The 24,866-nt window shown below is 46.3% G+C and overlaps 1 protein-coding gene across 8 annotated transcripts in view; it reads left to right on the top strand.

Annotated features, from left to right (window-relative positions):
• The window catches only part of CELF2 (CUGBP Elav-like family member 2), a 475,836-nt gene that overhangs the window by 404,277 nt on the left and 46,693 nt on the right, over positions 1–24,866 (top strand). For all 8 annotated transcript variants that reach the window (XM_032474151.1, XM_032474155.1, XM_032474153.1 and 5 more), the window contains 4 exons: positions 5,587–5,721; positions 14,065–14,144; positions 18,260–18,418; positions 21,820–21,883. In XM_032474151.1, the coding sequence (XP_032330042.1) occupies positions 5,587–5,721; positions 14,065–14,144; positions 18,260–18,418; positions 21,820–21,883 (438 nt within the window). The remainder of the gene's footprint in view (positions 1–5,586; positions 5,722–14,064; positions 14,145–18,259; positions 18,419–21,819; positions 21,884–24,866) is intronic.

Below are 24,866 nucleotides of genomic sequence, written 5' to 3'. Positions count from 1 at the left end.
AGTGCTTTGTGAAGGATCGAGCACTTCTATAAAATGCTGGTTAGTGTCACCACCCGGAGTTTTCCCTGGCCTGTCGGGGTCTGCGCCAAGTGCGTCTGCCCGGGTGGGAGGCCGTATCCCCTGCCGATCTGCTCCAGAAGTGCACATTTACAGTCTGTTCTGTTCCTCCTGGGGAGAGAGGAGGGATGAGTTTAGAATTTGTGGGGTGAATTCCATCAGTGGAGGTCACCTTAGCGCATCCGGCCGCCAGGAGATAGATGCTCCCTGTGTCTTGGCCCCGGATTCTCTGAACCATTTCAGGATGCGGGCCGCGGATGAAGGTCTGTGGAAGGGAGTTGGTCTGAAGCTTAGGCTGTAGTTGTAAAAAATGTGACAAATTAGAGAACCGAGATGGAAATGTCTGACTTCAAATACCCAAATAGTTGAACCACGAAGGGATGTCTTTGGCGTTTGCTGCTGCGCGGGCAGGAGCCCTGACTGTCCCTGGGAGAGCTGCCGGGGGTGGGGGGCTCCCAATGGCCAGCTGCCTCTGCTGTCCAGTGTTGACTCTGGGCCTAGAACCACAGCAACAGGACAGAACTGCCACGGTCCCGTGCAGTTCTGCACAGTCTCAAAAGCCAAGCAGGGTGAGATGCTATTTTACTAAGAAGGGCAAATACCTCAAAATGCCATTTTTCACGAAGCGTGTCTGGGTAGCAGGTAAAAACTATTTGGAGGCACCCAGACTTGACCCCGGACCCTGCACTTACTGGCTGTGACCTTGGCAAGTCCCTTATTCACCTTGCCCAGCCTCCGTGTCTCCACCTGTCAGCGGGGCTAGGGTTGTCTAGTCTGAGCTCTTCCTGTAACGCCCACCTTACGAAGTCACCAAAGAGTGTGCAGGGAACATCTGCACAGCTTAGCTTGATACCTGGCACGCAGCAAATACTCACTTTGCAGAGTTGGCGGCGTAACTCCAGCTCCTGGAAGCAGGCATTTTGGTGCGTCCTCAAAGCAGAGGCCATAGCACAGATCTGGACATAGGAAGGAAAGCCCCCCCAGGCCTTCCTGCTGGGCCAGTTGACCCTTGGCTTTAGAGGTTGACCATCATTTTCTGAATTTCCGGTGGGGAAAAAAAAAATCAAATAATGTAATAGACCAAAAGCTGCTTTTAAAGAGCTCTCCTCTATGAAGCCTTGGGTGGAACCCCACCTCACAAAGCCACGAGCAGACCGCAGGGTTCTCCTTGGACTTGATTTGAGGAATCAGGAGAAATGTGTCATTTCACAAAGCCAGGGATGAGAGCTGCGAGCCAGTTCTGATTCCCCATGGTATTTTTGACAGGTAAGCATAGCTTCCGCAGCTCAGAGCGTGCAACGGTTTCTTGGGCTCAGATGCTCTAAATAGCGCCAGTAGCTGTGAAAGACGCCTAACGAGCTCTAATTGCACTTTGGGGGGGGGGGGCAGTTTGCTGACATTTATGGATAAGACAAAGGGCTCATCACAGTTAGACAGCCCCTGGCTTCATTATCAGTGTGTTCAGATGTCTCAAACTTCATATTTGCTGAGCAAGAAGGGGCTGCTCATCGCAGATTAATTAGTGATGGACAAATGAATTCCAGAAAAGCAGTCGCTCTCGGAAGCTTTTGTCCATCTAGCGATTCTGAAACCTGCAGCAAGCCCAGAAATGCCCTTTTATCTGCCCGTCATTTTTATGTTGTACCGAATGGGCTTCCAAAATCTCCGTGGCTCCCTAGAACCCGCCCTTCCCATTGGCTCTAATTTCAGCCGCAGCCTCTGGCTCACTGATGCAAACTCACCGCCTCTTAACTTGCTGTTCTTGTGCTTCTGCTGTGCCAGGTATCTAAAAAAAGAAAAAAGAAAAATCCTACTCTGGGTTGGCAATAAAATAATCAGGGACTTGAAGAACACGTTGAATATAGACCCAAATTTCAACAACATCCACCTTCGTTGGTTATTTCTCTACCGCACCAAGTAGGGTTGATGTTACTCAGAAGAAGGGCATCTGAGGAGGTGTGGACTATTTCAGGGGCACTCGTGCACACAGTCACTCTCTTTCCTTCTCTAGACCTGTGGGGGGCACTGTTTTCCAGCTTTCAATCCTCTATCAATAGGCCGGGAAAGCACCTGGCTATGCAGGATGGAAAGTTAAAGAATCTGAAGTTGGTGTAGCAATGGGTGGTAAGAAAAGCATAGGGGTTGCCTTGGGTTCTGCACTTGGGTTCTCAGTGGTGGGGGGTTGGCCAGAGCCAGTGTTCACTGTTAGGTCTGCTCCTGGCTTCAAGGATTAGTTTTTATTCCGTAGACAGAGGGTAAGGTCCACCCTGCTTTAACCTCCAACCTCGCAGCTTGTCAGGGGTTCTTAGACCCTCGAATCCAGAAAGGCCATTTAAACCTCACTCCTCCAGGGCTCTGAAGCCCATATCAGCCAAGCATCACAAGAGTCAGGATAACTAACACTGTCGGGGTGGGCAACGGCTTGTGCAGGGAGAAATCACGGGGCGTTCCCGGGCAGTCGCTTTCTGATGTACTGCAAGATGAAGAAATGATTTTGAAATTCAAAGCAGAGAGACTCATGGATTTGGAGGCAGTAATTAAATGCCATATGTTAGCTCTAACACACTGAAAAGTTGTTAATGAATTCAGGCCACCCCGAATCCAGGTGTGACTTTGACAGATTGTACACCAGGGTGTTGGTACAGACTTAAAATTAAAAGAGTTTTTTTAAAAAATCAAGTCTCCAGTTCCTGAACTTTAAAAAGTCCCCATGTACATTTAAGATTAACCCCTTCTCATTTATACCTGGGAAGGGGAGCGGGCGGTGGTCGCTGGTATGAAAGAACTTTCAGTTCTGCTACTGTCATTAACCCCACCTGTGCCACACCGGGTACTTAAAAGTACTTCCCCTGGCTCATTCATTTGTTCTTCTAAAGGAAAATAGACTTTCTTAAGAGGGCAAGGGCCTTATCTTTTCATTCTTCTTTTTTTTTTTTCAGTTCCTCTAAAGCATTTAGCAGAGAACTGTGACCATGGTAGGTTTATTTAAGCAATTGGTATTCTTGTGACTGGAAAAAAAAAAGAAAAAGGAAAAGAAAAAAGAGTGAGATGCTTACTGCCTGTGAATTCTTAGGAAAGACCCACCAGGAAATTCATCCAACATTGATGGAAAAGTTAAATGAATTCAAGATAATTATGTTTATTTAAAATGTAGACAAAGCTGTTTAGCCATCCTGAGAATGGGAATCCGAGGAATAAATTTTATGAATAAATTTTCACCGGAAGAGCAGGAGAGCTCCAGGGAGAGGAAAGCTGGGTATTTGTACTCACTCCCATTTTGCCCTTAAAACAAACAAGGCCCAACTGTCAAAACCACAGAGCTACTAGGGCTGCAAAAGACTGCACACATCCAGGGCCCTTTGTACACGCACACACATACCCACTTACACAAGGAGAAAATCTACACCAGCCCTAAGCTCTTCATTTTTCTGTTAACTGACAAGTGAGTTACCTTCCATCTCGCTGCCTCTCTGAGTTTACCCCTCCGTGGTGCCCACGAAGTCTCACTTTCTTTCTAAGTGGCTTCCTTTTTCTCATATTCATCTTAGGAAAAAGTCCTTTTTGACCTTACTGAGGAGCTGCACATCTAACTTACCGTAGCGTCCCCCTGAAACTCAAAGCCTGAACATTTTTTGCTAAATACTGTAATTGAAGATTTACTGGGGAAACCAAGGACCACCTGGGACTTTATCATTTGCTTTTGTTTAAAGGAACTGAAACCTGATTCTTTAGGATAGAAGGAAAATACAACAGGAATTTTTTTTTTTTTTAACCTTTCCTCAAGATACCAGCTGGTGGGGAGAGGGTGTAACTCAGTGGTAGAGTGCATGCTTAGCATGCATGAGGTCATGGGTTCAATCCCCAGTACTTCCATTAAATAAATAAACCTAATTGCCTGCCTCCCTGCCAAAAAGACTTTTAAAATAGTAATAGTAATAATACTAATAATATAATAATAATAATAATAATAAATTAATAATAATACCACCAATCTCTTTAAAATATATATATATACACCAGCTGTAGTTTCCCTTGGGGTGGGAGTCCCAGCGATGAGGTAAGGAGAGGGTCAGGATGGGGGACGAGAACTACAGCTGGACATTTTCCCTCCCTCCTCTGCCCCATTTCCATCAGTCCCATCCAGTCCCATCCAGTCCCCTCCTGGTTCGAGGGAATGGCACATCCTCTCGGGGCCCTGGAGTGTTAAGGAGTCTGGCATCATGAGGGAGACCCAAGGCTCCCATTGGAAAGAAAGGACATCTTCCAGGGCACGTGATGCTTCTAACACTTGGACCCTTGTTGTGCCAACACCGCCCTCGAGTTACAGTGCTTTCATCAGTTTCCAGTAGTTCGCTTACTCTCACAGGAGAAAGAAGGATTTCTTAAATACAGAAATGTTCATCTGTGTGAAGCAAGTGGCGTCCTCAGCCTCCTCCCAGGAATCAGAGCCAGTGACGCCCACTGCCCGCACTTCCTTCATGAAGCTCAAGACAGGCAGTGGCTCTGGACCACCTGGGACCCTCCTTGTGCATGGAGCCCCTCTCTGTGAGGCTGACTGTTGCCAGTCATCCTGAGCACAAGCTTGCTGGTTTGGGGGAGAATCTCAAGTCATCAGAAGTAACCCTTCCCTATTCTTTACCCACTGTCAGCTTCCACGGTTAGAATTTGCTGTGACACCCAAGATGCATTTCTGTTCATCAAGATTCCTGCCTCCAAGTGGGTAGAATCGTACTGCTCCTTCCTTGTTCCTTTTTTCAGTCACGGTTTCTCCCTAAGATTGGGGCCACCCGCCATGATTCTCAAATAGCCTTGGCCCACTCTCTTCACTAGAATTGCCTTCATCTTTAGTTGTAATGTGGAGACCGTGCAGGCTGCCCTGGGTGGGACTGCGGAGCCAGTGCTGCCGATAGAAGGTCATTTACCTCCTCTCTGGAAAAAGTAGCTTCGCTCACCTGTCTTCTTCTCGCCCGCATCAGTGGGAATGAAGCTTTTGAAACCAGGGAAGGAGAATGTTTTCTTCCATTGAATGCTTTATTTAAAAGTTTTATTTACTGCTCTCCCACTAAACTATGTCTGTTTCTGTTGCTTCTCCTCTCTTGAATGCTTTTCTTTCCCTTTCACTCAAGTTAAAAGAAGATATACCCAAAAAAAGAAAGAAAGGCAAATTAAAATTTGTATCCCAAAATATCTCTAGGGAATGGTAGCGTTTAGCAATTACTCAGAGCTTTGACATTCTAGTAAACACATTTCTGTTTGTTTCCAAATGGGAGAGGAGGACTTAAAAATAGTGTTTCATGTCCTATGAAGTCGTTTTATTAGTAAGAGGAAGCTCCCGGCGTTGAAATCAGAGATGAGATGTCGAGGAAGGGCTGGGTTGGGGAGCAGGGACGAGATGCGTGCAGGGCTGAGGAAGGCAGCCTGGGTGTCTAAGGAGTTAGCCTTGGGACCTGGTCGGATGTGGTGACGAAGCGTTGATTACAAGGAAGAAGATGAGATGGCCTTTGCTCATCCATTCTCTCTGTCTCCTAGCCGTGGAAGACAGAAAACTGTTCATAGGAATGGTTTCGAAGAAATGTAACGAGAATGACATCCGGGTGATGTTCTCTCCGTTCGGCCAGATAGAAGAGTGCCGGATCCTCCGGGGACCCGACGGGCTCAGTCGAGGTGAGTGTGCTGCCTGGAAAGTCTCCTCCCTCATGTGCAAATTGGAGCTCTGTGTCCCAGTCAGGGTAGACGTAGCCACCGCACGCAGCCTGAGGTCACCCCAAGATGCGTCCCCCGGGACGAAGTCACCCGACCTGAACTTTTCACCGCAGCTGAAATGACCACCTTTTATTTCTCCAGTCGAGGATGTCTTAGGGCCGACATCCTAGCTCAGGTTAGCACTGTCAGACGGAGGAAGCCCACAGGCTGCCCTGTCACCACACGTCCTTTTTCTGGCTGAAATTGAGGGAGATTTGGCAGGGGGGTGGGGGGGCTGGGGTTGAGAGAGAAGATCTGCTTTTTGCATCTTAGTCCTCTGGCTTTCTGCCTGTACCTGAGAGAAACGCTGAGGGTGTGGGCCTCTAGACAGAGAAATAAACCATCCCCACGTAGCACAGAGCAGATGTGGACTCAGTGCTAGGGTTGTATTTCAAAGAGCAAAACTCCTGGAGTCCCAAGTACAGGGAGACCATTAAGTGACAGAGAAATGACTTTGTCCAGGAGAAGATTGTAGGTTCTTCTTTATCACCACAATAGAGGCAACAGCCGGGGCCTGAGACTGGATGAAAAACCAGTGTTTCCCACGCAGCAACGACGGAGTTGGAGATAACTGTTCTTTTTCCACATTTACCTCCCGCTTTGACAGTGACACACACCTCCTTCTTAGAACCGCTCATAAAGGTTGTCACCCTGTTCCCAGTCATCAGACTAGTGTCCTGAGTCAGCCCAGGGAGGCCCAGGTGCACCCATAAAGCACATTTATTTGTCCATTCTTGTAAGAAATCTGTGTTTTTGCAACACAGAGAGTTTCATTCAATTCATGTAGTTTCCAGTGCACATTCCATGGGGCTAATGAGAACCGTCTCTCCTCTCCCAGTCTCTGGTTCTGGGTCTGCGCTGCCACCCCAGACCACGTGTGGGAAGAAGAGGTTAAGCCCTCCGTAATCAAGGCACTCATCTCCCTAATTTTGCCTAACTCACGCCCTGGGAGGAAGAAGATTTGTTCCTTTGATGTTCAGACAGAAAGCCTCATGCTGTCAGAATTGAAGGCACAGGGAACAAAAGTTTTCCACCTACCTCCACCTCCGGAGCCCCAGCACGGAGGTGGTCTGGAGGAATAACTCCTAGCTTGTGGTCCCTGTGTTTTCTTCTGAAGGTGCTTTAAAAAAAAAAAAAAGAGGGGGGAGGAGACATGGAAATGACAGTTTACATTCTCTAAGAGTTCTGAAACTTGTGTTACCTAGCTCTACCTGGAAGATGTGCGTCTAAAAGCTGAACAAGGCATGATGTCGAGTGGGGTCCCCAAGCAGGGGGTGAGGCTGATCTGTCACTTGCCATCTGTGCCTTGAGCTGTACCACCTAACATATTTCCTTGTGCCGGGGCCCTGTACCACTTCTGGCCCCCGCACAGCCTCACAAGCAGAAGGATCCCGGGATTTCCACCCTGGTTCCCTCTGTGCCGTCCTGGCAGATTCCCACGTGGCGAGCTCAGCTTCTCCCCACTCTGATCCTCTGATCCTGGGCAGCCATGATGGTAGATGCCCACATAGGCAGACAAACCAGGGGCGCAAACACCGCCAGACAGAGCAGCATGGCTGAGTGAAAAATTACGTATGCAGGAAAGACACAACAACGTTTCTGCGATCCCTTTTCTGCTGCCAATTTAGTAATAAGAACCGCTGTTCCCTCCGATTATTTTTCTCTGACTTCCGTGCTATCCCTGCATTTTTGCATTCGCCAAGGCACGCAGCATGGAGAAAGCACGGACAGGCAGGCCCCTAAGTGCTCACAGCAAGGTTTACGGTGCCTGGGAGGTGGGTGACCACAGGGCCCAGTCCTAGGAATTCTCCTGACATGAAACACGGGCACGGTCCATTCATTTTCCTATCTCTGTCCCTCAGTTTCCCCAACTGAAAATGGCAGCAAAGTATCTGCCCTGCTCCTCAAAGGACATGATCAGCTCCTGCCGTGGGAGGCGTTTTGTGTGAGCAGGCCATCCGTAGGGTTTCGTGGAGGCCTTGACTGTGAAGTGGGAAGACTGGACATCCTGCCCTCCCTCTCCCAGTTTACAAGCTGACTGTCCGTCTGTCCAGTGGGGACAGCGATCAGGAGCACTGGTGTGTCTAGAGGTCTTTGAGTGGGCGTTAGTTACCTCCGCAGGTGAGGTTTCAAAAGAGCCAACACTTCCACAGGGAAGAGCGGGACACTGTGCTTGACCGGAGAACTTGGCCAGTCCGAGCTGCCGTTTGCTCGATGAAGCAGCACTTGATGCCAGAACAGCCTGCTTCTGCCATCAGTTATGTGAGCTCTTCATCAGTATTTTGGGCAAATGCTGGTTGAGAGTCCTCCTTCCTCCCTGCCCCCTTTCTTTTTAACAGAAAAGTAATTTCTGACCAACTGATGAGAATTCCCTGTGGCAAAAAAAAGAAAAGAAAAGAAAATATTCATTTAGAGCCATTTGTTCTGAAATATAAAGACAGACAGTGGTACATTTTTTCAATTAGCAGGACCCAGGGACTCCTGGGGACTGGAGACTGTTCCCGAATCAGTGTATTTGTTGACAGAACAATTCTCTTTCATGCCCCTCTTTTGCTTTCATTAAAGAATTGCATTTTTGCAATCAAATATTAATAAGTGTCTCCCATTAGCGGCACTGGAGATCAAGGGGTGCTCAGCATTTCTGGTCTCAACGCCTACTGCTGGCGCAGCTGTTTACAAAATAAATAAAAATGAAGCGAAATGAAAGCTTGGCTGCTCCGGGAAGTATCTTCTAGTGCTAAACCAGGGTACAAAGTAGTCAACAGAAAAGGTTTTAAATCAAACCATTTGATTGATTATGATGAGGGAGATGAGCTGTTGGGCTGTTCACATTTGTTTTTCTTTTTTTTTTTTTTGCTTTTGCTCAGTTCAGCTGTAAGAGTGAGAGCAGAGAAGAGACTTAATAGCCTTGGCTCCCCAGCAGGCGTCTAATGTCCTTCCTTCTCTGCACTGTCAGTAGTTTGAATCCAGATGTTAGGCTGAGGTTCCTCCGGGCTTGTTGACCCAGTGCCCCCGCCCCATGTCAGAATACTGGGCTGCCAGGACCCACGTTTTTGTATCCCTGAAGCCCTGCTATACTTTCCATTAGAATCACTGTCTTTTAAAATAAAAAATCACGATCTACACTTTGGCAAGAAAGACAATTTTAGAAGTCCCAGAGTTACTCACCAGCACCCAGATCTGAACCATGTTTTAAGACAGACTGCCCTCCCCCCACCTCCCACCCCCCGCCCCAGGAAACTGTCATGCCTCTGCAAGGGCAGTGTCTGCCAAGCCTGTCACAACCACCCGACAGGTACCAGGACTCTGCCTCACTTTCCGCTGTACGCCCACATCTAAACATGCATTTTTCCCCTTTGCGGGCAGCAACCCATTCTGCCATTTTTTCCCCCTTAATTTGGAAAATCTGGTTTGAGATACTTCAGCCCCTCCTGATGCTCAGAACCGTCTGCACAGCAGGTCCACCTGCCAGGCCCACACGTGGCAAGTGAAATGAGATGTTTGCTCTCAGAATCAAAGCTTGAGGCTTCTAAGCCAATGTGTTTATTGGCCAGTGTCATCTTATAGCATGCTGATTTCCTCAAATACACATACTCTCGCTTACCCACAATCCCATAGTCGGAATGGACTATTTGGGTCCAATGTGCCAGGTTTGCTATGCCATGGCAACTGAATATCTGTAACTCAGAGACAGTGAAGGGGTTGATTTCATCTTTCTTTCCCATAAACCGTAGTCAAACCTTCACTGCCATTTAAGGTAACTTTCTGCTTGTTTAAGAATATTCCAGCTGCATTTATGGTGTTCCAACAGTCTCCTGCCAAAACCCTTGTCAAATGAATTGGCAATACTCTCAGGGACGTTGGCGAGCACAGAGTGGATTTAGCTATTAAATCCTCATTTGTTTTTGTTTTATCTGATCGGGATATTGGGACAGGACTTTTGACTTTAAAAACATGTACACAGAGAGGACTTCAGTTTTGATCACGACATTTTAGTCTTGCCCATGTGGTACCCAAACATTCAGATATGTGGAAACCTTTATCAGATGCCCCCTGGGGTATTAACTGCATCTTGCTGTCTTGCTCTGGGTACAATCTTCCAGTCTCATCTCAGGAATGAGATTTGGCCAACTATAAAGTCCTCGTCTGCACTCAACCTCGGGTGCCAAAAGCAAACGATCTCTCCCTGCCAATTGTGAATAAACTAACCCCACATTGGGGATTGTGCATTAGGGTATTAATTTTGATGCTCCAGTACCATCCTGATAGCAATATGTTTAAATCCTGCCATTGCTCAAAAAATACAGTGAGGAAAATGGGCCACATTAAATCTTGCTTTGGCTGAAGAGGAATTTGTAGATAAGTTTTCCATAGGCTGAAACCTCCTCACGCCACACAAATTCTTTTAAATTAGGTTTCCCTCGGTTGAAATAAAGCAGCTGCTGCTCCTCTTTCAAAGGAGGGCAGGAAATCAAGAGGCCCTGGCATTGTATGTGCTTTTGAAAGAGCCTGTACTTCTTTGTTTGCTTTATTCCTTTTTTTTTTGTTGTTTTCTTGGTGCAGAGCAAGAATTCACCTAGATCTCTCAAAATTCTCTTGCAGCCTAGAGAAAAGCTAGAACACCTGAGTTAAGATAGCCTTTCAGTCAAGATGACAGGAGTAATAGATGTGTTCCAGAATCTGCTGTGTGGCAGGCCTACCTGCTCTCCTTAGATCCCGTCTGTAGGAGGAAATTACTTGGAGAAACCTTTCCCAGTCAATCACGTGTCTGTTCTAGCAGCTAGAAGGTAACCTCGTTGAAATAACAGGAATTCAACTCCTTTCATTTCTATTAGCAATCTCTGACATTCTGAAAGTGGAGATGACAAATAATGGCCAGCTAAATTACAGGTTGGACACATCTACAGGTGGAATTTTTGCCTTTTAGTTTTTCCATTAGGCATTTGGAGGCTTTAAGATGGTACTATATGGGCTCTCTTACCAGCCTCCCCCACCCCCCCCCAAAAAAAAGAAAAAAGTAGCTTCACTATTTTGGTACCTGTTTTGATTTGTTTTTTTTCACTCCTGCAGTCTAAGTTCCTCTGCATTTTGATCAGTAGCCAGAGAACTGACTGCTGCCACCCCATGTGGAACAGTCTAGAACAGTCAAGGGCTAAGCAGTTTTCGAGACCCCGTAGACTCCGCTGTCCCCAGAAGCTCGTTTTCAGAAAAACAAGGGGGTAATTGACCAAAGCAATTTCTCACCGGTGGAAAAGCCGCGGGTGGGCTTGTGGAAGGAGCCAGCAGCCCACGGTGATGAGAGGAGCCCATGTGACCTGTGTTAGCAGAAAGTCACAGATAGGCAGCCTCACCCCAAAGCCCTTGTTTTCAGTGGTTTTGAAAAGAAAGTGAAAATCTAGCCGTAGGACTACCTTGACCTTCTGTTTTAAAGACATGACACAGGTTAGCAAGCTAGCCATCCATGAAACATTGGGTTCTGAAGTTAGCTTCCCCTGGAGTGACGGAGAGAGGGAGTCTTGGGTAGCCCGTGTTCCCACTTTCTGAGTGACAGTCATTTTCTCTCTCAAGTAACTGAACACCACACACAGCATGGAACCTGACCGAGCCCCTAGGAGACAAGGTGTCCCTAACCGCACCACTGCCGATAGAATAAAAAGGTTAAAGAAGCCATCGGGTTTCTCAGGTCTTTTTTTTTTTTTTTTTTTTTTTTTTTTGGATGGGATGAGGATTGTATAATTAGAAGCATCAGTCAAGCTTTTAATTGCAGTTTTCATAGAGGAAAGGGCAACAGTTCCAGTTTATCGAGAGAGAATTTCATTGTCCTGTTGCTCAGACTTTTCTTTTGAGCCCTTGTTCATTGTTAGATCTTTCTCACGAAGTTAGTTACTCACCCAGGTTCTGCTTGTTCTGAAATTGTGGGAAATGCGTAAACTGGACCTTACTGATTTTTGTTGACATTTTACATGTTTTCTATGCATTCTTAACCTCCATTTGGAAACTGTCAGTTTGGCACATGCTCCCGGGTAATAAGAGCCAATGAAGTGAATGAAACAATCTTCTTGACTATTAAAAGCAGAGTTAGTCCAGGCTCTGCATAGTTTCAAATACGTCTCCATCAGATGGCATGCTCTACTGTCGTCTCAAGATAAGAAATGAAAAGGAGAAATCTTTTAGTGTTATTTCCTCTGTCAGCAATGCCAGTACTGATCACAATGTTTTTGAAGAGAGATGACTTTGAAACAGATGGTAAATTTAAGACTTTCTAATTTCAGAGCTGAGTATATTTCAGTATGGGACCCAGCAGAGGTATGTCATATGTCTCACACTGTATTCCACATGTCATCTAGATGCCTTGGAGAAGGCCACCAAATTGCCTTTATTGATGACAAAAGCCACAGTCAGTATGGGTACAGGCAGCATGTTGAAACGGCGTCACCAGCTGCTGTAACGTCAGAAAACTGTATGAAACAGCTTGGTGTTCTTAGCGAGCTAGACTTCAGGCTTCAATGAGGACAACTTAAGAGGGAGGTGAATGAGATGAACTTCCCCTGGACTGAGAGTTTTTCTGTATTAAAAATTACAGCCTGATGCAAAAAAAAAAAAATGCATTGACTTACTTTCATGATTGGATGTTGTTGTGCCTTGGGGTTAAATGGGCAGGTGTTACCTTCTCTTTTGCTGTTTAATTAAAAGGTGCTAATACAGTATTGACTTGATAATCTCACCAGGTACACATGCAGAGCCAGTGAAGAAAATGTATGTAATGGCTCACACAGAGATTTACCTACACCAAGCCATCCGCTGGATGTTTGGCTGTAGAAGTTCCATGTGGCTTCCCGGCCACAGCAGCAACCCACCTCGTGCTTGGTGCCAGAATTCTGCCTTTGAGGCACTCGCTCTGAGATGACAGCAGGCTTCAGACCCTCAGTGTTTAGATCTGCTTCATTTGGAAATCTTTTAAGTAGTAATAATAAGAATGTTTTGAGGAAATTGAGTGGAACACTAAATTATTCTCTGATACCTTAGTTCAAACTGCGCCAGGCTAGAGACGCTGAAAATCAATGCACTCTTAAAGTCATTAGAGATCATAAGTGAAATAGTCTGCGTTGCCTTAGCTAAGCTTTTAGTGTGCTGTGGTATTATTATAAAATCAGCCTGAATCTGCATTAATTTCACAGTCTTTTTCTCTGCTAAGCCCAAGGGTGCGTGATGAATAAAATGTAAATTTCAGAAGGCAGTGTTTTTATTAGTGGAAAGGGCAATGAGCCATGTAGTTGGAGCGGTGACCTGCATGGTAGCCAACGCTGCTACGAGGAGAGGAACAGGCACTAGAGAGTCTAGCTGTTTTACGGCAGGAGAGAAGACTAGCCACGGAAAGTTCGATGAGTCTCCCGGGAGACGTTTAGAGAAATGTACATGGTCTTGTGTATATTACACTTGAGGTCAGACCTCTGGTGGGAATCCGAAAGTCGAAACTTTCAAAAGTCATGAAGGTTTGATGCAAATAAGAAATCCAATGCAAATTTTTAAATTTTACTTTACACGCACGGTTGACTATTCCCAGAGAAATAAAGCATTTGTTTTTGTTCCTCATTAACAGTTACTAAATAGTTGGTACAGGGTTGGGATCTATTCTGTTTGCATTTGAATAGCATCAATGTATATGTATACATATGTCTATTTTTTTTTTAACTACTCAGAGGAGGTGAGATATATTTATTGGCTGACGTTTCGAGCTCTTGGAATCCATTTGCTAATTTGCCCTGGGTGTGAGGATTTTATTATCTGCTGCTTAAAAAGCAAGGCTCCCATTTGAAAGAACAAAGCCCGAATGGGTGGATGCCCGAAGTCAAGATAATCAGCCAAGGAGAAAATGTAAAATAGCAACTTTTCATTTTAGAAAATGCAAACTAGGTCTTGGGAATTTCAAACCAGTGGCTGAAAAAAAAAACAAAAAAACAATGAGTACCCAGCTTCCTTCCCCATCCCTGCCCCCTCACCCCCGGACTCCATTTTAAAAATAAGTAAATAATCTAATCAAGCAAGCAGTCAATCTTTCTGCTTTGGTCCGATTAGCAAGTCAGCACTGTAAGTAAAAAGTGACCCGAGATGAATCCAAAGAGAGAAGTTGTTGGTTTTATGTACTACTGAGAACAGTGTCGTCCTGTGGCAGTTCTCGTAGACTGTGTTGGTTTAACAAGCGTCCAAACCTTTTGTCTTGTTGTTTTTTGTCTTTCCTGCTCCCTGTCCCCTTGTTTCCCACAGGCTGTGCGTTTGTCACATTTTCTACAAGGGCAATGGCACAGAATGCAATCAAAGCCATGCATCAGTCTCAGACCATGGAGGTACTGTATCATCTGCCCTTTCTTTGTTTTCTTTGTGCAAATGGTGGGGAATGGAAAGCGATTCTCTCCTGTGTGGATTGTTCACATGACAATCACAGATGTAAACTTTCACCACCTCTCTCCTCGTTCATTCATATCCCTTCTCTCTCTCTCTCTTTCCCTCCTTCCCTCCCTCCCTCTCTTCTTCTCTCTCTTTCTCACTCTCTCTTTCTGATTTTTCCCCTAATGACTGGAGATGCACTTAGTGAAACCTTCCACTTAGTCTACATTCTTTTTGGAGCCTTTTATTGCAGTGGCCCGGGTCCTGCCATGTAAAGTTCATGATGCCATGTAAGCCAAGTATCATTCTGTACCTCAAAGATCAAGAGCGTCCCCCAGCGTGGGGGTGGCATGGATTAAACCGTAACCACCCCCACTCCAAATTGCAGCTGGCCCTGTGCTGCATCACAGGGTTCGTTCTTTTCTTTTTAGTTTTTGTTGTTTTTTTTTTTTAACATGGGGTCAAGTTATCTCTAATCTAGACAAACAGAATTGCGTTTTTGCATCCAGAATGTTGGAGAAAGTTAATACTTCTCCCACGTCCATTAACCAGCGCAAGTATTGACATTGGAGAGTCCCTCAAAAAATTAATTTGTCACCTTATTAAAAAAAATACGAACAATAACAAACACAAAGGCTCAAATTTGGTCTCCTAATGAGAGACAGTGGCTTTTGGGGAAGATGAATATTTAATGGGTGTGGGTCCCTGGATGTAGACAATGGCTCTGTAATTCAAGTCTGTGATTTGGGTCATGGCCTTTCAGAATTTTGCACAAGAGCATTCCAAGCGTGATATGCTGTTACTCACTCTGTATTGTCTGACAGAACCCTTCGGGAGCGCATGTTCTGGTGTATTATGTAGACTGTATCTCTGTGTATGGGTGGTCTCTTCTGGAGGTAGCTTTGTGGTGTTCTCTGAAGTGATGTTTTTCATCTTTCAGAAAAAGAAAAAAATAATTTTTTTTCAGTTTTATTTTAATGTGCCGAAAGTTCTTTCTTGTTTGAGCTTCTTTTTTTGCCTCCATTTGGGGGGAGGGGATATTTATTAATTTTTTTTTTGTCTGTTTGTTTTTGTTTGTTTTTTTGCAATGCTGCATCTCCCAAAGCATGCCGGGAGCTCAGTGATCATCACGGGTCATGTTTTGTGGGCAACCTTTTTAGAGTGAGCCAAAGGGCGGGTGGAAGGGGGGTAAGGCGTGTGCATGGCATTGTCATTAAGTGTTGACCGTCCTTTTCTGAGTTTTGATACATCAGCATTGCAAAGCCTCTTGTCTTTTTCGAACTTCCTTTTGACTTTAATATTCCTAACATATCTTATATAATCACTGTGTTTTCCTTTCAGTGCAATGCATTTTTAAGACACTCACTCCCTCCCCCTACGTGAAGGCCAGCTCAGGTGAAAATCGGCCACGATAAGAGAGAATTAGCAGAGAATATGAAATGTCTAGGAATCCAATTTTGAACAACATGCACATACACCCGTGATCATGGTTTCGCATTCCCCCACCCCCCGCCTTTTTGCATCTTGGGCTGCTCCGTTATCGTGGACCAGTCTGGTTTCCAGCTACGTGTCAGTTTGGAGATGGAAAGTAAAAGTACTGATAAGAAAAAGAAAGCCGTGACCTGTATTTATTATCTTCCATATATATGTGTTTCATTCTTAATTATTTTTATTTCCTGTCCTTGAGTGATTTGTACCTAAATTGGTCTCACCTTAGATGATTTTTTAGCCAGAACCCTTTCAGCTCTGTTGGAAGTTTTGCCACCACACCCAGTTCCTCCACCCCGGGCGCCCGCCCGAGTGGAGGTCTGTGTCCTCCTGTGTTTTCCCAGAAGGAGGCGACAAGGAAGCATAGCAGACCTGGGTGTGAGCCCGAACCAAGGAAGTAATAGGCTCTCAGAAGGAAAAGAACTTACGATAGAGAAGGGGACATGTTTATCCTTAAGAAACCCTCGATCCTTTGTGAATATCGCTATTATAAGAAATCAAATTCAATGCGCTTGTTTTTAAATCTGGACCTCCATGCTTAATCAGCAGGGCCCTCAGACACTTCAATTTCTTTTTTTTTTTTTTTAATTTCTTGTTTAATTCAAAAATACTGACAGGTAAATGAAAGATTACATATGACACAGCCTCATAGTTGTACAATTGAAGTTTGTTTTTTTGAATTAACTACGTTATTTCCCCAGGCTCACATCTTCAACCAAGATACATTATCTACGAGATTCGAATTCAGAATGATGTGAATGTCAAAGTTTGAAAGAATACTTTTAAAAAAAAAAAAATCATTAATTTTTATATGGTACCTAGATTTTTCCACTTTCCTCCAATCTCTCCCCATCCTGTTTTTCCCTTTCATGGTTAATCCAAGTCAGTTTTGAGCTATAATTATTGGCCGAATTTTCTGCTTTTATATCATTTTGGGGTCATTGAAGGAAGAAAAAAGCCAACAGTAAGTGTACTATTAGGATGAGATGCTGTAATTTGTTATGGAACAAATTTGATACAGTAACAGCCCTTTTCCACGCAAAACCCTTGCTTTCTATAATTTCCACCTTCAGAGTGTTTTGCTCTCGTTAAAGTGATGAAGTGCTGAAATACAGAGCAGATGAAGAAACGTAAAGGATAGATTTTTTTTTAATGGTGGAAATACTCCTTTAAGAAATTTACTGACGCTGAACACTCGGCGCTGTGACGTGACCCCCAGAGCTGAAGACCAGGTCCGTTGGAAGTTCACAACTGAAACAGCCACTCACTTTTCTCACATTTTGGGGGATAATATCAGACCTGATAGCCTCACGTATTCATAGCTACATCCCCAGTAACTCCCCCAGGTGATAAGAAAAAAAAATGCAACTTTGTTTTTCTAGGAGAAAGAAAAATGACCCAGCAGGGAAGGGGGGAAAGCTCATTTCAATAGGAATAGAAGATTTCTGAGAAGAGTAAAAGTCATGCTGAGTTTCAATAAAAGGGTTTTTTTAATCACTTGGGGAGAATTACTTCTTTTTATCTCAGCAAAATTTCGCAGCTTTAATTGTGATGAAATGTACAGGCAGGTATGCAGAGAGAGAGGAGAGCTGGTTTCTGCAGAGTACTTACCAAGTGGTGAACACGGAAAAGGTGCTTTTGAAAGGAAGTCGTCCTGCCTAGGGTGTCAGGCCCTTAGTTTCCCTCATGATTTTTCTCTGTCTCAGACATGAAACCGTTCTATTTTAGAACCTTGGCCGTTTCTCACTCACTCACTCCCCCTCTTCCTTGCTTTTTAAAGGAAGGGACCATGGAAAGAACCTTCTAGGACAATGAGCTTGATTAGGAAAAGAAACCAAGCAGTGATCTCTGCTATTTAAGATCTATCCCCTTTGATGAGAATGTGCTCCTGACACAGGAGGCCCTGGGAACCCGCATAGAGTAGATATGATACAGGTGGAGAAACCCTTCTGAAAACATGGGGACAGGACACTGGCCTGTGCCTGTGTTCCCTGAATCTCTCCTTCCTTCATCCACGTTCGTAAAACAAAACCCACTTCTCCCGATTATATTCCTGGGTCAGTGGTTTCCCATGGTTCCAAAGTTCAAAATGCATAACTACACGTTGGAAGGAATGAAAACTAAATGAGCAAGGGGCTTCTTCATTCCCGTTACCACTGCTCCCCCTGTGTTCCCTGCTCACACGTGGAAACAGGCAGACACACAAAGACAAGTGCATCTTTGAGACAAGCGAACCGTGGAGCTTAATAAAGAAAAGTAAGGTCTCCTGTCTCTGAGGAGGTCCTGGGATGGTCAAAGGAAGACCCGTGAAGAGAGAAGGCAAGGCAGTGTCATAATCAGAGCATGGAAGCACATGGCTTCATCGACCACCAGAGCCCCCGAGACACCGGTGACAGTGTCTGGAACTGTCTGTTGATGGTACCATCCCGAGAAGAAGAAAGACCATCAGACCGCTTAGAAACCATGCCACCCCCGTCCCTGGGCTCCAGGGTAGTTCAGGAAGCTAGACCCCGTGCTGACTGCGCGTCGTGAGCGGAGTCGACCTGGCTGTAACCCCCTGTTCACTTTCCGCTGTGTCTGACCACAGGGCTGCTCTTCACCCATCGTGGTGAAGTTCGCTGATACCCAGAAGGACAAGGAGCAAAGGCGCCTCCAGCAGCAGCTGGCCCAGCAGATGCAACAGCTCAACACTGCCACCTGGGGGAACCTGACGGGTCTGGGCGGACTCACCCCGCAGTACCTGGCGGTAAGTGCCGGGGACCGCGGGGGGCCTGTCGTCCCCTGTCCCCTGAATCCACCAAAACACGCGTTTCTGGGACATGGTGAAAGCCAGGAAATTATTGGAGCAGAATATTTTTCCAGGTGAAAATGATGAGCATAGGGACGTGACTGACTTCATTCAGCCTGATGGAGGCTGAGCAGAGCCCCGCAAGGCCGAATTGCTGATCAGCGTTTCAGCATAATATCCCGCGTGGGGAGGGGGTGGCACACTCCACAGGGGACTCTGTAGCCGTGGTCGGAGCACTCACTGCCTCCCAGGTCTGCGTACGTCAGGGCCTCAGATGGAAGCCCCCTGGGACTTTCCTTCTGTGGCCCTGGGTCTTCCCAGCAGAGCCATGTAGACTCCGTCACATGTTTCTGTATCGATTTGAAACCAAAAAAAAAAAACCAGATCCTGTTTCACACCGAACAGACCTAGTTCTCTCAACCATCCCTGACATTTCGTTGTTTCTAAACTTTCACTTCCTTGTTTTTGCTTCTCTGGTGCTCATTTCATTTTGTCAGTCTTTATTAAAATGCTTTAACTGGGCTGTGAGATAGTTCCTCCAGTAAGATCTAAATAGCACAGAGCAGTGACCTCTAGTGTGGACTGTGAGGTATCTTAGTGTAGCTTGGGAGTGGTAGAAAGCAGCTAATACTCCTCTAAGATTTTCTTTATTTTTGCTTAAACTGCTGCTCAGTCATACACCTCTACCCCACTCATCTGCTTTGGAACCCCAGTGCTGGACTACACGTTTACGGATACAATTTCATATTGTGCACCGGGGTCTTTAGCTGTAGCCTCTGTCAGTGTGTGTCCCCTAATTCTGTCCTTTGACCTGTGAACTGTCCCTCTCAGGATTGTCTGAGCCATTAGCCTTCCTTTGTAGCAGACCCAGTCCCGTTCTGTCAAACAGTCCACCCTGTGACCTTGAACATAAGATCACCCCGATCGCACAGGTGAGCGAAGGGAGAGGCTTAAAGAGGTAGCATGACGTTAGCCAGGACCATGGGGCTGGTGGCCGAGTGGGATGTCAGCCCTCCCTCCGGCTGCGCTACTTCTTTGAGTCCGATGTGACCCCTGTCCTCTTTGCACCCACCATGCCCCGGTGCCTGTCGGGGTCTGACAGGTACTAGCTACTCAGGATGTGTTTGGATGTCTTGCCGGGGAAGCTTCTCCTGGTTTCATCTGAGTCGTTAATAAAAACGTACTGACCAAGTTTGCTATCACCTTCCAGCCGTTTCTCCATTTTATCCACAAAGACCACGAGAGACTTCGTCACATGCCTCGGTAAAACCTCTTTGAGCCCACCGTCTTTTTCCTAGTCAATCAGTCTTGAAGTTTCATGAGGGGGAAAAAAGTCTAGCTGAACCATCAGTTCTTTTTCACCAGGGTGAGCTTTTCAGTTGTTCCCAGATCGTCATCGGTTTCATTAGAAGAATTTCTATTGGAGATGGACGTCGAGCTCACCCTTTCATAGTTTCTAGGAATCCAGCTTCCGGCTCCACCATTTCTGAAAAGCAGGACCCCTGTGTGTGTCCCCAGTCTGCTGGCCCATTTCCTAGGCCCCCCATCCCCTTCCCAACTTACAGGAATCTCTGGCCTGTGTTTCTTTGATCACATCTGAAAATTATTTCTGAACCCTGAAGAGGAATTCATCTCCGCCCATTTATAAAAGCACGTGCTTATAAGCGCTGAACTATGTTTTCTCCCACCGTGGGCGTCTGCTCTTTCTCAGCCAGGTGTGTGCTGCCCCTTTTGGCTGGAAGCGCATGTCTGTGGAAGGACCCTAGGTCTGTGAGGCATCTCCTGCCTCTGTGCTGGGGACAGATTCTGACTCTGGCTCCCCAGAGAGTGGGCGTCAGTGGGCAGACTCCTTGGAGACAGTTAATGACACTCCAGGTAGGGCCACTTATCTCAGTAGGTGCCACTAACCCCTCACAGTGTCTCCAGAGCTAACTGAAGTTTGCTTAACTCATTTTTTTTCAGTGTCTGATAGGAGAGAGGTAGGGCTTGCCGCCACAGGGAATGGGGAACCCAGGAAATCAAGCCAAGAGGAGGGATTTCTATCAAAATGGATAGTCCCTTGCTCCTTCCTCCTCCTCACTGCGTACGTCTGCGTGTGTGTTGTGCCTAGCTAGTGTGTTACTCCAAATCGAGAAGGATGAGAGAAGGTTGCAGATGTATTTCTGGTAACTGTTAACGTTCATCCCCATAATATCATTGTAACTAAGACTTGTTCTACTCTGCTCAGTGCTTCTAAGTCAACTGATAGATGCCCATGGCTGAGTCATACCCTGTTATAGGGTTTCCATCTTCTGAAGCCAAGGAGACCTACACAAACCTGGGGGAATGACAGTGCTCTCCGTTACATTTTGCAGAGCTCCAAATAAACCCTGAGAGCTTATCTTTTAAATAGTCAATTCATCTGGTTCCTCCCAAGCTCATAAAATCATAGCAGGTCTCAGTAGTAAATTTGGCAAGTCTATGCTTTGAGGGCGTTCACATACAGGAGGTAGCTCCACGCTTGCTTCCACGTACAAACTACGGCTGTGTTGATCAGCCTTAGCGAAAAGAGAATTCAACTGAATTGGACAAATAAAGGAGCCCTTTCGAACAGGAACCACCTGCCTTTTCCTTGTGGTACCCACTGATGCTACGTGGGGGATAATGTATTTTTCGAAGCTCTGGAACAAAATGCAGACCCCTTTGCACAGCTATCTTAATTTCTATTTTAGGAGATGCTGATGTATTTATAATGCATCGCATCAAGGTATATAGCACCAGAGACTCCTAAGTTCTGACAAATAGTGTGTTCCTCTCTGCCAGCGAAGACCACCGTAAAATGGGTGACCGTTGTCTTGGTCCTGTAGATACAGCTGAAACTGGACAGCCATGAAGAGATACACTTATATGTATCGTTACCGCGGTGATTCCTCTGTGAGCCCAGGAGCCAGTGATTCTAGGTGTTTCTAGTGAAGGATGTGGGAAACTGAGCTGGGAGGGAGAGTGGAGGAGACCCAGGGATGGACCTTGATTGGCGAAGATGAGAGAGGGTAACCATGAAGGCTCCAGAGAGAGAGAGCATTAGTCACGCCATGTTGCCTTCCATCGATTTAACACCTGGTTGTAAAAAAGTGTAAGTTGATTAATTGTTTTAAGGCAGCAGTGTTACTGAGTTTCCCCGGTGTCTGTGTGTCTTAATGGAGATTAGACATGAATATGGATTTACAGCCCCAGCTCTGGGAACCTGCAGTCCTTTGAGAGGCAGCAGCAGCCAACGACATAAATGTGAAGGACAGCGGGTGGCCCCCCAGCAGACCTGGGAATTTTGCTTGGTCCTCACCCTGGCTGCATTTTGACAAGACCTTTCTTGTCCTTTCCAGCTCCTGCAGCAGGCCACCTCCTCCAGCAACCTGGGTGCGTTCAGCGGCATTCAGCAGATGGCTGGTAAGTCAGGAAGGATGCCTTGCCTTCTGACCAAGCTCTTGTCTGAATCTGGGGGGAGGGGGGGGCGCGGGGTTCAGAGGACAAAGAGAAGCAGCGGGGGAAGAGAAGACCAGAGAGCAATGACCAGTCCTGTTTGCTTTCTGGCCGAGGTGCGAAAATTAGAGTCAGCTACTTAGAAGCTGATTTTCCCCCTCTGGCATTTCCAACAGTTATGTTACCCCCCCCCCCGCCACAAAGGAAAATACCCCAGTCCTTGTCTTACCCAAAAGATAAGATTACAGACAGGAGACGGAGAGCGTTACGTAGCAAAAGGTTTTAAGGGATTTATTTAGGAAAAGCGCACCTCCGAGAACGGGAGGCGGGCTGATCCCAGGGGGATTCTCAGCAGTCTCTGTCTGCCCTTCCTCTTACACCCTCGCTTAGAGGTGGGCTTCTGATTGATGGAAGGCCCTTTGCCCCTGGAATGCTTAGTCACGTTTGGTCCCTTTGCGCATGTCCTTACCCATGGTGTACGCAGAGAAAACCATGGAGTAGGGGGCTAAATCAGAATATTAATTATATTACAATGAGCACTGGGTCCTGTCTGGCCAAGTCTTTCTCGCTGCCAGCAGTTGCGACTGTCAGGTTTTAACTGGTTTTTTGCTGACACTCATTTGGAAGAGGTAGAGTCCCTTTATGCTGGAGGCGAGCATAAAGCCGTCTTCCTTTCCTTCACCTGTCTGCCCGGTGCCCCCACTTATTACCCAGCAGTTATAAAATGGTAAAATCAGGGAGCTGAGAATTCCTGCAGAGTGCACTCCAGAGTTGTTTTTTTGTTTTTGAAAAGATGGCTCTAGACTGGGGGAATTTCCAACAGGATTCCTCTATCCGGGGCAGTCATCATGATTGACATCCTTCTAAAGTTTTAATAACGGGCAGTCAATAAAAAATGTTCTGACCTCTGTAATAAAAGGCAAGCTGGCCGGCGTATCTTTGGTACAGTTTGCCGTCCCTTGATAACCGCAGACAATTAACAGGATGCCTTTTTCCACTTGTGAACCCCCAGTCGACGGGGTGGGGCATCAGAAGTTTTATGTGAAAGCAATAGTCTTTGTTCTCGGGAAAATCAAAGTGTGACTGGATTTGAAAGCCAGCTCATGAAGGCTTCCTTCTCATAATGAGCTGCGTCAGGAGTAACGGAGGTGTGGTGATTAGTGAAAGGTCACTCCTACTGGGTCACCTTCTGGGCTGATGTCCCAGCTCACTGCCGGGCCAGGGAAGGTGTCCTGCACGATGCATCAGGACATGGGGGCCGCTCACCTGCCTCGAGGAGCAGTGAGAAAGCTGCTTCCTTGTTTGATCCAAAAAAAATAGGGGCGAGCGGGCAAGGAGGGGAACAGATTTTCGGCATATTCGAATCGAGCCGTTTGTTTTCATCAAGGACACCCCGAGGCCATGGCGTGAATCTGGGATCCACAGCACAGAAGCCTGATGTCTTTATCCGTCACCATGAAAACTCCTTTTTTCTCGTCTTTTTTCCCAAATACACAGCCTTGATTTTTTTCTGTCCTAAGAGGATCTGAAATGACTTCCGATCAGCATACGTAGGTTTCCCCTCCTGTGTGTTGTGTGGTTGTCAGCCCAGCTTTGTCTGGTGGCCTCCAGGGCTCGTGGTGACTGGTCTGACGGGACATACTGGTGACAACACTGCTGAATTGCTCGCTGACCTTTCAGTCTGCCGGCACCGCCAGCTTGTTCTGTTGTATTAAAGCTTTTGGATTATTAGAAAAAATACATATGTTAAAATAATAGGTAGTTACATCATTCAGCAGAATCTTTATGAGTACAGTTGGGGAAGTTGGCCTTGGCACTAAAAATCACATGGAACGCTTCATTTACCTTTAGTTCTGTGAAGGGAATTGGAGAGACAGAAGTGAAATCTCTGGGGGAGTTCTCTTTAAAAAGAGCAAACCTCCAGATTGAAAGCTCTGAAATAAATCTAAAATGTGTCGCGTTTTCTACCAATATGAGATTTTTCTTCTAATAGAATGCCCCACCCCCCTGCGCCCCAGATCCAGAATTAGTCTTTCCTTAGAGGAAGCCTCAGGCTCTCCCATTCCCACAGCTGAATTATGCAGAGATGGCCACTGGGTCCTGAGGCAGCTGGTAAGCATGTCCTCATGTCTTCCCGGGTGGACGGAGCACCTTGTCACCCCTCATTAGTCTGTGTGTGCCTGCGCCTGGCCGGCTGTGGCTCAGGAGCTGAGCATCTGCGTGCTCATGTAAAGACGAAGGTGCATGGAGCAGGTGGCCAATTTAAAGGCAGTCTGGAACGTTCTGGGCTTTCCAAAATACCCCTTTCCTGAACCCGTGGCACATTAAAGTCAGCACACTAAGTCTGCCCAGGCCGTGCAGTCAAATGCCAAGGGGTCATTTCTCTACAGTCACCTCGAGTACAGAGAGCAGAGATGGACATAGATGTCAGTGCTCGGTCTGCTTGGCCATTTCTACAGCGAGCGCCCTTCATTCGTAGGAAAAATGAAGCCTCATCTTCCTAAGTGTCAAAAGTAATGTGGTTTGGGTTTTTTAGGATTTTTTTCCCCCAACAAAGTTGTTTGGCCCCCTGCTTTTTCATCTTCTCCCAAAAGTACGGTTAACTTTTGTCACTGCCAGTCACCGAAGCCCGTGTTGTGACCTGAACACTGATGGATTAGTGCTGGAGGTCACTTCTTGGAGGGAGTTTCTGGAACCAAGGCACCAAAGTGGGGGAGGGGAGCCCCTCTTGCACATTCCCATAAAAACTCTCCCTTCCTTCCCTTCCTCCGTCACCTCTGAATACTCCTGAATCATCCGTGCTCCAAGAGGGCATGGCCTGGGTGGATGACCTCAGTCTTTACTCCTCTAAGAGGCACTGGTGGCTGTTTTCAGATGGATGAGTGAGTAAATTTCTAAATCAGCAGGTGCCCATTTATGTTTCGGACACACTCCCAATGGAGCTTAAGTT

Source organism: Camelus ferus, chromosome 35 (genome assembly GCF_009834535.1).
Source record: "Camelus ferus isolate YT-003-E chromosome 35, BCGSAC_Cfer_1.0, whole genome shotgun sequence".
In the NCBI taxonomy this organism is placed as follows: Eukaryota; Metazoa; Chordata; class Mammalia; order Artiodactyla; family Camelidae; genus Camelus; species Camelus ferus.
Note: the sequence above shows the minus strand (reverse complement) of the source record. Positions and strands in the feature narration are given on the sequence as shown.